This window comes from Ammodytes marinus (genome assembly GCF_949987685.1).
Source record: "Ammodytes marinus genome assembly, chromosome: 17".
Taxonomy (NCBI): domain Eukaryota; kingdom Metazoa; phylum Chordata; class Actinopteri; order Uranoscopiformes; family Ammodytidae; genus Ammodytes; species Ammodytes marinus.
Genome location: NC_137221.1, coordinates 6243234 through 6256167, shown reverse-complemented (window position 1 = coordinate 6256167; position 12934 = coordinate 6243234). Strand labels below are relative to the sequence as shown.

The 12934-nt window shown below is 39.4% G+C and overlaps 1 protein-coding gene across 1 annotated transcript in view; it reads right to left on the bottom strand.

The window, feature by feature from the left end:
* atp9b (ATPase phospholipid transporting 9B) overlaps positions 1-10857 on the bottom strand; it is a gene marked incomplete at both ends in the record, with an annotated part of 33974 nt that extends 23117 nt beyond the window's left edge. Inside the window, 7 exons of the mRNA XM_080045806.1 lie at positions 1151-1202; positions 1517-1575; positions 2669-2777; positions 2954-3067; positions 4906-5056; positions 7301-7474; positions 10778-10857. Coding sequence (XP_079901932.1) covers positions 1151-1202; positions 1517-1575; positions 2669-2777; positions 2954-3067; positions 4906-5056; positions 7301-7474; positions 10778-10857 — 739 coding nt within the window. The remainder of the gene's footprint in view (positions 1-1150; positions 1203-1516; positions 1576-2668; positions 2778-2953; positions 3068-4905; positions 5057-7300; positions 7475-10777) is intronic.
* Between the last annotated feature and the right edge of the window lie 2077 nt (positions 10858-12934).

The window sequence follows — 12934 nt, the reverse complement described above, 5'->3', positions numbered from 1 at the left end:
TGAGTTTGCGTTGTTAAAGAGGTTAAATAGCATATAATGTTAAAAAAAATTCAAACCCCATTAAAACATATAAAATATAATGTTATTACTGTATAGGACAAACTGACATCTTTCATAGTGCATCGACAATAGAGCAGTACATTATGATTCAGAGCTTGTGTGGCTGTTGTGGACACAGCGAGGTCCGTTAAACGTTGAGCAGTGGTGACCTGTATTGATCCAGAGGGTACTATTACATATGAAACGGATGGACGGGAGCGAGTATTTGACAGAGAGGCTAAAGGGCGGCTATAAACCTTCCCCCGAGGGTTAACTATGATGGAAAACATTAACACAAGGACGATGATTCATGCTTTTCTTCTGCTGCGATGGCACTTCACATACCATCGCTCAGTGTGTGTGTGTGTGTGTGTGTGTGTGTGTGTGTGAATGAAAGACAGTGTAAGAGACTATATTGGCGAAAGATAAAGACCTTTGTGTGTGTGTGTGTGTGCATGTGTGTGTGTGTGCGTGTGTGTGTGTGTAGATGTGTGTGTGTGTTAGAGACGTCAACAATTCCCTGATGAGCATATTATCGACACATCATGAGATTGATGGAAACGATGTCCTCAGAACATTCCCTCCCGTTTGCCCTTAAGAACAGAGCCGTAGATCTGACGCAGCGTATCGATTCATTGGAATTTGCATCATCAGTCAAGAGTAGAATGTGACATAAATCATATGAATCACGGGCTGCCCTGATCAGAGGATGTCAAGGGAATACTGGAAGAGTGGCGGGCGAAAAAAAGTCACATTGACACAGTTTGCCGCAGGGCCACAGGGCACACTATGTTAGGCTATAGGATATTCTATAGTCTCTTTGTCTGTATTTGATTAAGTATGGTTTTGTTGTCCTATGTCAGAGTACTTAGTAAACTATTGTTTTTGTAATACTAGTGGTGGCTGGTATTACATTTACGGTGCCCACCATCTCTACCATTGTGTCCTTGAGCAAGGCACTTAACCCTAAAACTGCTCCAGGGGCACTGTACTATGGCTGACCCTGCGCTCTGACGCCCTCAAAAGTTAAGTTTTTCTGAACATGATAATGTCTCTTCAGCACTGTCCTGCTTCACATTGATAAAGTTACACCAACATTTTGCCTCCTCACCATTTTTCTCAGACGTTCTCATGAATATCATGTCCGCAGGAATCCTTTGGTTCTATGAAAAAAGAGAAGAAAGAGGGACAAATATGCGGAGTGTGTTATTGAGCGCTGTGGCAAAAGCCCTTTGACTCTTCCTGAATAATTAAACAAGGTCAATAAAACCTCGACCAGACAATGAAGGAGAAACTGTTTGTCCAACACACAGAAATTAAAATGTTACTTTTTCTAGCAGCAGCCAAATGTAATACATAGCCAGACATAACAAATATGAGGTAGCTATATTTGTAGCAAGAAAACTGCCCAAAAGTTTGACAAACCAAACGACTCTACAGTGATAAAAGACATAAACAGGAAAAACTAAAGCGTTACCTTGTCAACAATGATCAGGTCTCCAACCTGAATGTCGGAACTCTTCACTTGGACTTTACCTAAAGAAAAGAAGAGGTTGAATAAAGAAAGAGGGGAAAGACGACAGACAGCAATCCTAAAGTAACATTGCGATGATATAAATTGCAGTTATGGCTGCAAACGATATATCGAACATTTATCGTTTTTGCTATAAACATTTGAGGTATATGTATCGCAAAGAATGCTTGAACTTCAATAAATGCTAGCCTATTCCATGAACCATGCATTTCAGTATTTCTGCATCAGATACTAACTGTCTGGGGTGTATGTTTGGCAGTGAACTCAAAAGTAGAAAGACATTTACACTGTATTTTTAAAAATGTGTATATGTAAGTAATATCACCATCTCAATATTCAACAATGTTATGGCATATTGTAAGTCTTCCTGATATGTTGCAGCACTAGCAGGTATGGATTTCTGGCCCTTTGAAAATGAGGCCGACTCTTAAAAACCACAAGCCACTTTTTCTTATCGATCTTCCTCCATTTCTCTCTCACCTTCTAACAGATGGATTACCTCCAGCATGATAATGTAATACTCCTCTGTTTGCATCTCTGGTTTGGAGGCATAGACTCCAACAATGGCAGTGCAGGGTCACTCTCAATTATATCGCCTCAATATCCGCAACTACTCCTATTCTAGTGTGCTCGCAAGCAACACAAGACTGTATGTGCAAGCTACATCTATTAGCCACAGTCACAGATACCACACAGGGGGATTTTACCACACGTTCAACACAGGGACAGATCTTAATTCATACATTTGAGAAACTGAGAGAAAACGATCGATACAATTACAGCGAGAAGAATGACTTCTGTTACAAGTGTAGATCCAGTGAGAGAGCCGTCTTTTCTAATTGCATGGGGAGAGAGAGCTCCACTATACAGCAGAATATCAGTTATCATAATGTCAGCAAACAGTGAGTGAGTGAGTGAGTGAGTGAGTGAGTGAGTGAGTGAGTGAGTGAGTGAGTGAGTGAGTGAGTGAGTGAGTGAGTGAGTGAGTGAGTGAGTGAGTGAGTGAGTGAGTGAGTGAGTGAGTGAGTGAGTGAGTGAGTGAGTGAGTGAGTGAGTGAGTGAGTGAGTGAGTGAGTGAGTATTTCTTTCACTCACCCCGCACTGTGAGCTTGCTGTAGAGTTGAGAGTTCATCTCTTTGTCGCGTTGGTATCGTCGCACTTCGTCCACGGCCTCTCGCGTCATGGTAACGGCTAACACGAAACCCTGAAAACGGACAGCAAAACAGATTAATTGCACAGAAAAACTACTAGTCTTTCAGAGAATATCAGGTGTAGACATCTTTCTTATAATTATTTTAGCAGCCCAAAATGTTTCTTGAGCGCTTTCTCTAAGAAAACAGTAAAAAATATGTCTGTGCCACAAAAAAAATAAAAATTTACCAGTGGTGCCCAGTACGTGTACAAATATCCTATCTTCAGCGCTGGAACAAACTGGGAACAGGACACCGCCAAGAAGTAGAGATTGAGGAAGAACTTGAACTGCTGGTAGAGAACCTGAGAGGGGAGCGCGAGACAAGGATTCAAAATGGTGAGTGAAACATGTCAGCAAGGCGTCTCAAAACACGACGACAGCCGCCAAAGAAGACGGCAACAAAGCAGTGTGGGATGGGTTACTGTACAGCTCTCAAAGGGGGAATAGGATACTGCATCTTAATACTGTTAAATGTACATTAACCTAATGGAAACGGACACTTGGATGACTTTTAGTCCAAATGGCATTCAGGGTACGGATTTCACGTAGCACAGTAACGAGTGGTGGACAGAGTAGTCAACCCCAGTAAAGTATTGATAGATACTCCTGGTCAAATATTACTCAACTACAATTGTTTTGTTTTGAAATGTAGTTGAATGAAAGTCGTAGGTTTCCAAAACAGCAGATACTCAAGTCAAGTTGAAATACTCAAAACATAAACTCAAAAGGTGCTACGAGGAACTTTTTTTCCTCTGATGATCATAAATTACATGTCACGGCAAGCAAGACCATCAGTGCAAAGAATGCTATTTTTCTATAGTTTTTCTTAATGGCTTTGTCATGGGTACGCTCACCTAGGAACAACAGCTGGCGTGGTAAAAACACTACCGCATTTCTCCAAAAGGGGGTGCAATTATTATCACAAACTGAAAGTTCCTCGGAGCACCTTTAACTTAAGTTCAGAACTTGAGTAAATTAACTTTGTTACTGGCCACCATTGGCGGTAACTTGGTACAAAGCCGGTTTGTGCTGCTTTCGCTTTGCAGAATACACAAACAGCACAAGACAAACAAGAGTGATAACCACAATAATGAATGGAGAAGTTAAACAGGCCAATGTTCCTAAATCACACGCAGCAAAGTGCCACCTGTGACTTACTGAGGGGATCTCTGCTAATAGACTCCCAGTCAACAGGGATACCTTAGTATTCTATTCAATCTAAGGTCAGATTTTGAATAATGTTTGCAATAATGAGAGTGTAGCGTCTGGTCACAGATTATCACAGACAATGGAATCAATGGCCGCCGCTCTACAGTTAATGAACCTTTCTGACCTTTAGGGGAGAATGCACCACTGCTAAACTCAATTTGCGTGTATTTAATAATTCAAGTGGAGGGAGAGAAAACAGCCGTCTTGCTCTGCGTCGATGGGAATATCTACGTCTTTAATAGACGGTTGACATTTTATGGCGCGGGCTGAAGGCAGAACGCTTAATCATGGAACCATTTGGGTTTTTAATAAGTGAGTTTGATGGATGTCTTATCTCCCCTACAGTGTAAACCCGTCACCTTAATGATAGAAGAATGAACAGTTAAAGGTGGAGTCAGCGATTCTGGAAGGCGCTTGTATTTAAGATCACTTTTTGTCAAAATCAGTCAAGCAATCAAATCTGGGGTTAATACACAGCCTAGGCTCTGTGAACTGGTATGTAAACAAACGGTATGTTAACAGAGGGGGCCACTGTAGCTAGCAACATGCCCGTTTACAGAGCAGAGACTATGTATTAACACTGGATTTATTTTTCAGTGCACACACAGTACAGAAAGGTAACGGATCGTGAGGAGATATTCACTAATTGATTTTGACAGCAAGCCATTTTCCAGAAATGCCGACTCCACCTTTAAACCCAGTGCATGTTACTGTGCTTTAGCTACTGTTAATCTGTGAAAAGATCCACATCTTTCAACAGGAAAGATGAATAGCCGAGGTCTGGACTATGAAAGTTAATAACAGTGGGAAACATTGCCTCCAACAAGCCAGAACTTCTGTTGTTTGGACCAAAGACCAGAGCACGACGTGTGAATGATGTTTCTAGAAGGAAAACACAGCTTTGACTTAACGCAGTTGTTGTTGTTCTCACCCCAGGCACGAAGGTGAAGATATTGTACTTCTGGTTTTTGATGGCGTTTTTGGGGAACTTCTCTTCACATTTCTCGGGGCAGCCGAGCCACACCGTCCGGGCCTTCAGCTCCTTCTTCCTCCGACATACACGGGCCAGGCAGTCGCAGCAGCTGAGAGGGGAGAGGATGTCCATGTGTTCATTACAACAAACACATGAATGTATAAGGCTGCAACTAACTATTTCATTATTCATGCATCTGACAAATGCTTTCGTGATCAATCAATTAATTATTTAGTTGAGAAAAAGTCTGGTAATAGTAATAGAACCCAAATCAATAAAGTCATTTCGTTCAATTTATAATTTAAAAAGGAAGATACAGGTCAATCCAATCCTAGTTGGCTTATACCACCTTTCACTGAAACATATCTGGAAAGGGATCCATCATAACAAGGACGTAGGCCCTTAGCAACGGCCATTTTTATCCCTGACAGCGGTCATTCTAGCCAGAAATAACACACCTGTAGAATGCTGTGATTGCACAACCAGAACACAGGATTTATCAATGCCATGTAATAAGCCTCAATAACCATCAGACTGATTGTGTGTAGACGAACACAGTGTAAGGCGGAATATGAACATTTGTCCTTGTTTTCTTGTTTACCTAATGTTGACTCTTTCAAACACGCAGAGAAAAGCTCCTTCCTATTTATTTACATATCGTATTATTGTGAAATGATCAAAGTTCTGAGAAGAGATTAGAGAAGAGATGCATCGCAGATTGACATCTACTTTTTTTTAAACTATTTGACTTTCGTTCAACCTGCTAATGATTTACATTGGGGTTCATCTAGCATATCTGATATCAAACGCAAACAGAGGCGTGGTGTGTGTGTGTGTGTGTGTGTGTGTGTGTGTGTGTGTGTGTGTGTGTGTGTGTGTGTGTGTGTGCGTGTGTGTGTGTGGTAAATTACAACAGAAGCAGCGCTGGATGTGAGCATGACCTAACCTGGCACCTTTGGGGCAGAGTGTGTGTATACCGTCATGCTGATCGAACTTGGCTTTTCCACTTTTTAAGCAAGTTGGCAAAACATAAAACCAAATAAATCAACTTTGGTTAAAATGTCTCTTGTTTGTATTGGCGTCGACGTTAGTTCTCTATGTCTCTGTGCACTCCGGGTCCAGTTTCATAAGAGCGATTATTTGAGCAAATGAATGCTATCCAAATAATATGCCATTTGAACAGTCGGGGGCTTATTCGCCGTGAATTATTTGTGTTTTATAATCCCACACTAAGCACGCATAAAATTACTGGAAAGCATCAAACTGGTCAGCTGTGAAGAATCCGATTTGTTCATTAGTTGGGGTGGGGATGGGGAGGGGGCGATCAATATGCAGTTTCAAAAGGAGGAGATGGACCACTGTCTATCACTAACAAAATTACACAGAAAAAACTGAATATTTTGTGAAATTTCTTCATCAGTAAAAAAAAATCTAAATTTGGGCACTCAAATGCTGCACTAACATTTGTTTATAAACGTTAAAATATGTTGTCCTGGCATAAACACACTCTCCTGCATCTTTGGAGGTCAAAAGCTTTCAAATGAATCATTAGCTGAATAAACCTCAACCGCTGTGTTTGACCTGAAAATCTTTTTGGACTGATGGTGCGCATCAAGGAACTGGACCAAAAACACTCCCTTATTTATCCTCTCTTTGCACTTCATGCACAGCTACCGGAGCGTTTGAAATCCTAACTGATCATCACAGGCGTTACACTCTGCCGTTATACACTACACAGACATTTACAGAATGACTAAACACCGGGGTGGGGGAATGGGACAACAATAAGTTTGATCTACGGATAGAAAATGATGTGACATTGCAGTAGAGGAGAGGAAAAAATAGAAATTTGAGAGCTTTTCTTGAATTATTATTAACATCCCTTTACAGTGAATCTTCACGTTTAGAGATCAGTTATAGTAGAGCTGCAAAGTATAAATAGTAATCAAATAGTGTCATTATAGACAGAACAATGTTAAAGTATGTACTCAAAACACCCAAGTAGTAGGGGGTAAAATTAAAAATTAAATAAAAAAAAAAGTAAATTTTTTTTGTTGTTTCCATTTTTTTTCAGAGCAAAAGACTATATGCACAGATGACCAACACACAACATTGTATCGTGGAAAAAAAGTCACATTAAAGACCAATATTGTGGGGGCACTCGTGTGGTGTAGTTGTTAGAGTGTCCGCCAATAGAGGCGCAGTCCTCTTCACAGCAGACCACGGGTTAGAATCCGGTGGTCGTTCTCTGCATGTCATTCCCCTCTCTGCCCCATTTCACCTCTGTCTCTCCAAAACTGTCTAAAGAAAATCTTTAAAAAAAAGGCCAATATTGTAATGTTGTAGTCATTACCTGCCACAGAGCACCTTCCAGCCCCCCAGTAGGAACCAGCCCAGGCCTCTCTGTCTGTGGTTGACTCTGGCCCGGGGCAGCGTCTGGTAGTCACTCTCGTCATTCTCAAAGGCTTCCTCCGACATCATCAGAGGCATCTCATCCAGGTTAGACGGCTCATCTTCCAAAGAGTATCTGAGGGGGGAGACAGTACAAATATAAATAAACTAAATATTTATACAAGAAAAAAATGTTCAGATTGACTCAGTATCTTTTTCCCCCCCGATAACTATTCCATTCCAAATGCGATGTACATGTTACATTGAGCCCTATATCACTGACTTTATCCATTAAGGTAAGCTCCTCTTTTAATCCAAATGGCTGCTGAATTATAAATGACCTACAAAAGGCGCTGTGAGTGTGCAGCAAACTATATGGACATTTTGTAGTTGGTCGTCAAGATTAAAAAACAAGCGAAAATGCTCTTGAAAGTATCAGATGGACAAAATATAAAGAAAGACAAAAACAAATTGGCCAAGCTGAGGACTTTATAGAGTAGGTCGCCCATTCACGATAAGAAGAAACACTAGAAACACTGTTGAGAAGAAAGACATGTCTTATTCATGAGGCCACTCTAAAAGAATCCAGTATGTCTGCCTGTAGCCCAATAGGAAAAAACCTACTGGCTCACAATACAGCAATCAAGCCAAGTCAGCAAAAAGCAAAGAAGCTAGTAGCATAGCGACAACACTCAGAAGAGATGTATACAACACACTGCAACACAATAAAACACTTAAAAAGACAAGATGCAAATGACAGAGAGATAAGAGAACCATTGTGTCTCACTTGAAACCCCAACAAACTAATGACGAAAAGGTTAGGCGAAAATTAAAACTGAAAATATAATTGTTTTTGATGATGCTAAATATTAAATAAATGTAATATGTTGATATTTAAGTACATATAATAAGTTAAAGTCTTCCGTTTTTCCAGTAAAACGCAGCTCAATGTGACAGCTAGCCCGCTTTGGGATAAAATGAGTGATTGGTACCGAAGGGGATATCAGGTTTACTATAACAGGAGCCACTATCTTGAGTACTATAAAGCAAACACCAGTTCCAATTGGATGGAATGTCGAAGAGTATTATTACATTTTTCTGACTAAAAAAAACAAATACACTTAAGTAATTTACTCTACGTTCTGAAGATACTAATTTGGTTGAAGCAGCTGCTGTCGGTCCATCTGAACACCGAGCGGAGTATGAACATCATGAGGCAAAAAAGAAGAACCCATTCCAACATCCAGAAAATGAATTCTACTGTATATGTTCAAATGGTTTCCTCATTATCACACTTTCTATTCTTAGGACTCACGTGACAATCTGACAATGTGGTAACAGCAGGTGTTGAGACTCGCTACTTCTGAATCAGTCGGTTCTTTAAACTTCCTTTCTAGACTTCTAAAAGGAAATTATAATGATACTATTTGATAAACTAGATGAACTAGGTAGAAAATATTTTTGGATGGAGGCCCGCAGATCTATTTAGGTATTCTGCCCAAAACGAATACTACATTTGAAGAAAAAATGCTGGAATTTAAGCAGCTGGAAAGGTCACTCTGCTGTAGATGAAAGAGTGTCTTGTACCTACAAAAATCATGGACATGTGGACACGCATAAAACTAGCATGAGCGGGATTATGAGCTTAAGATCAGCCACACACACTGGTTCTCACTGGTACGGCTCTCCACAGCTGCACATCACCATGCCCAAGAAAAACATGCAGAAGATTCAAGATGGTGCCTGACTTACTGGTATAGTAGGTTAAGAGCACGTTCACTCCTTAAACAACTTGTCAAAGCTATCCTAAAAACATGTCAGACAGAGTAGACTGACACACCTAAAGTAAGGCCCTGCACCACTATTCCTCATTCAAGTCCTGGATGGTGTGCCGATTGCCAATTTGTACATTTTCTTATGTAAGTAAAAGTATCTCACTACTACAACATGTTACAACAATTACAACATTCCTAATGGTCCAGATCTTACAGTACATAATGTTTAGGGTTGGTCAATGTATAACCACATGAACTTACAATTGTTCCTTGGCAAATCGGGAAAACACAGTATGCAACGAGAAGAGAGAAAAAATGGCTGAACATAAGACTAACGACTTAGGGAGAAGAATACACAAATGAAATACTCAAAAAGACATGTTAGGTGACACAAATAAATAAAACAGTTTCCCTTGTTTGATTTGGCTCCACACCTTTAAACCAGCGCTTGCCACTCTGACCTCAGAAACCACTGACTGCGCTCGAAGGCAACGTACTACCAAGTGTGTGTGTGTTTTGTTTGCACACTGTTGTGAGGGACTTGCCAACAAGCTACTGGTTTGATTGACACACCCACTGTGTTTCTTGCTAAGCTCCCACGTCTGACTACATGATAATTCAACTCTGGAACCAAACACTGAGATCAGATGAGCTCACAACACATACCAGTTCACTTTCACATGCATTTCCATTACTGAGAAGAACACTCATAAACATACTCACTCAGCCTATATACTAAACAGTCAGCAACAACATACTGGTCTAAAAGTACCTGATCATGGGTTAAGTTAGTACGTCACTTCTTGTCCAATACAGACTTCATTAACTCATCACGTCCAGTTTGAAATAGGAACAAGCTGCTGCTGGTGAACGAAGACTACAGCAACACTTTGAAAACATGTGACCAACTTGGGTTATAGCACTGAAGCTGTCACATGACTGAGGGAACGTTTCATCCCACAGGCCATAATAAGGCTGCTAAACTCTCCTCGCGATGTCAGTTTACAACAGGTAACATTTATGGAATTTGTTTTACATCTCTCCATCTGTTTACACAATGTAACTCATAATTAAAATATGTACCTATTGCTTTTACACATTATATATATTTTAAACCTTAGCATACCTCTAGATCTTTATATTATTGTTGTGTTCATTTTTGTCTCAGGTTACTCTCTTCACTTGTCTGTAGCTCTTAATACATTCTTATTTTATTTTTGAAAATAACCTCACCTGTTACATTGTTAAAGGGAGCCAACGACTGTGGTAAACTGTTTTGCACATGTAAAATGAGGGAGTTCCATCTCTTTATTGTGTCTTTACAGTTAAATGAATTGGACTAATCAAAACAGATATCTGTCTCTACTAAGAGGTTATAGAGTTTGTTATGTGTGCCTAGCAACGGCAGATTAACAATATACATTTTTGACGTTGATTTGCTTTGTTTTTTAGGTTTCTGGATGATGGTGTGTGAGCTAACAGATCAGCTGTCAAAAGCAGAAATGCGTTGGAGCTGTCAGTAGCCGAGTTAGCATCACAAGCTAACAGCCAAGACCCAGACAACGACAGCAAGCCAGGCGGAAAAAATGTCAACATTTTACATGAACGGGCGTTTATACAGCTCGCCACAGAAGATAAAACAGCCCCGCTAGCTTCCTCCATACCTTGAATGTCTGGCTGAGTTGTAATACGGGATTCTCTTCGAGTTCTTCCGCACTGGATTCAACGGGATGCTGTCAGCCATCTTGGCTGGGCAGTACACGTCCTGACGTCATTAAAAAAACGTTTGGGATTTATGCTGCGTTCACGTACTGCGTAAGAACAAGAACTCTGCACCACCACAGATTATAGACTTTTTGTTTTTGCAACAAAAATACGTATTCATGCAATATTGTGAGCCTATATTTGCACATTGGGCACCTTTTAATTGTATTATCAAATTCTTGTATTATTATTCATTTTAATCCTTTTTGTTTTTAGCTTAACACCAACTCCTGTCCAGGGACTACAGACGAAAATTAGCCATGTGGCTATAATCTGGCTCAATTGTATATTGTGCACTGTCCCTGCTAAATAAACAATAAATAAATAAATAAATAAATAAATAAATAAATAAAAACTGTGGAAAGATGAAATATTTTACATTGCTAATTTTACTTTTTTAATCGAAATATTATATTTGCTATGAATATAGTGAGACATTTAAATCATTGATTGTGTCTTCACAAATGTAAATTTGCAAACAACGGACCAAATTTCTCTGTATTGATAACGGTTATATATTTACAATTTCTGTATTTTTAGATTTTCTCTCCCTCCGTCATTCTGTTGCTGTAGCTAGCACAACTAAATGTAGCAAATTAAAGGTGCAGTGTGTAATATGACATCATCAAGAAAGTTCTAGAAAATTCTAGAAAGTTCTAGAATGCAACGCTCCCTGGGTAACCCCACCCCTTTTGAATGATAACAGAAGCTACAGTGGCCTTCAAGGACAAGAACAATTCTAAATTCTAAACAATGCACCTGATGACATTCCAACCATGACGCTTCCAACATGGCGGCGCCAATGCCTTGGTCCAAGGTATGGAGAAATATGGACATATATGAGACCCTTTCTAAGGGGGAAAATAATAATTCTAAAAATGTTTTTCAGCTATTATGCACTAAATTAAACTTATGGATATTATAATCATTTTCAACAAAGTCTGCTAAGAAATAAAACCCCAAATTCTACACACTGCAGGTTCAAACAAGGAATGTTTCGTCTTTCCAAAAGTGGGGTGTGAGCTTTTCCAGAAGTCTTTGAAGGCATCATAAATGATGACATTCATCATAGTCACTGTGAGGTCAGGTCGATAGTTTAAAGATAAAATGATAATTAAAACTGTGACGTGACATAATAAAATAAATATTATTAATTTGTGTACCAGATAATAGTCCTGATAAGTCAGTTTAACAAGTTTTCAATTGGTTTGTGTTGCTCCAAGATCATTTTCAACAGCCATTCCCAAATCATTCTCAATTGCCCTGTGAGATGTAGGCCATGCAAAATCAAAAATGTTATCGAAAAAGTAGCTCTAAAAGTAGCTTGTTCTTTTTTTAATATTCTTATTACTATTTTGTATTTTTAAAATTCATTATTTAATTATTATCATCGCTTTTATCTAGAAAACTGTTTTTTTTGCGGGGAAATGCTGCCGCCTGAGAAGGACAATATTCTGCTGCTGTCCCACAACAAGAGCTGTAAGCCTAATCTAGGACCTGAAACTAAAATGTATTATGTTCATGAGTTCACATCTGTGACTGGTTGAACCGTCCTGTTTAACATTACAGAGGATTTGCTGAAAAACGCACAAGGTCAAGAGAGGTAAAAACTTGCAAAAGCACAAGTTATCTAAACTTTATAGTGTGAACATTTGCTGAACCCTTTGTCAATATTCTGCATTATTGATCCCCTTCTGTATAACCCTTTTCATTTGAAAAACATATAAATTTTATTTATTTTCTTACTGTGTTTATAATTATGCATTCAAACACCATAAGGCAAATTAATGTCTGCGAAAACTTGCAAAATAAACCTGGTAGAAAGCTCGGTCTTTGTTGAACAAATCTATGAAGCAGTGTGTGAAATAAAATCAAGTTAAATCAACTCCTCTCTAAACAGACTGAGGTAGTGAATGGAAAATACAGACAGCTCTTTTCTAGTTTTTATTCGGTCCAACTGTCGACAATCTCTCACCATAACATTGATTGCGGGTCTTCGTGAGCATGTTTTGTGCTTTGCACCAGCAGCATTGGGCAGCTGTCCGGACGAGATAGCC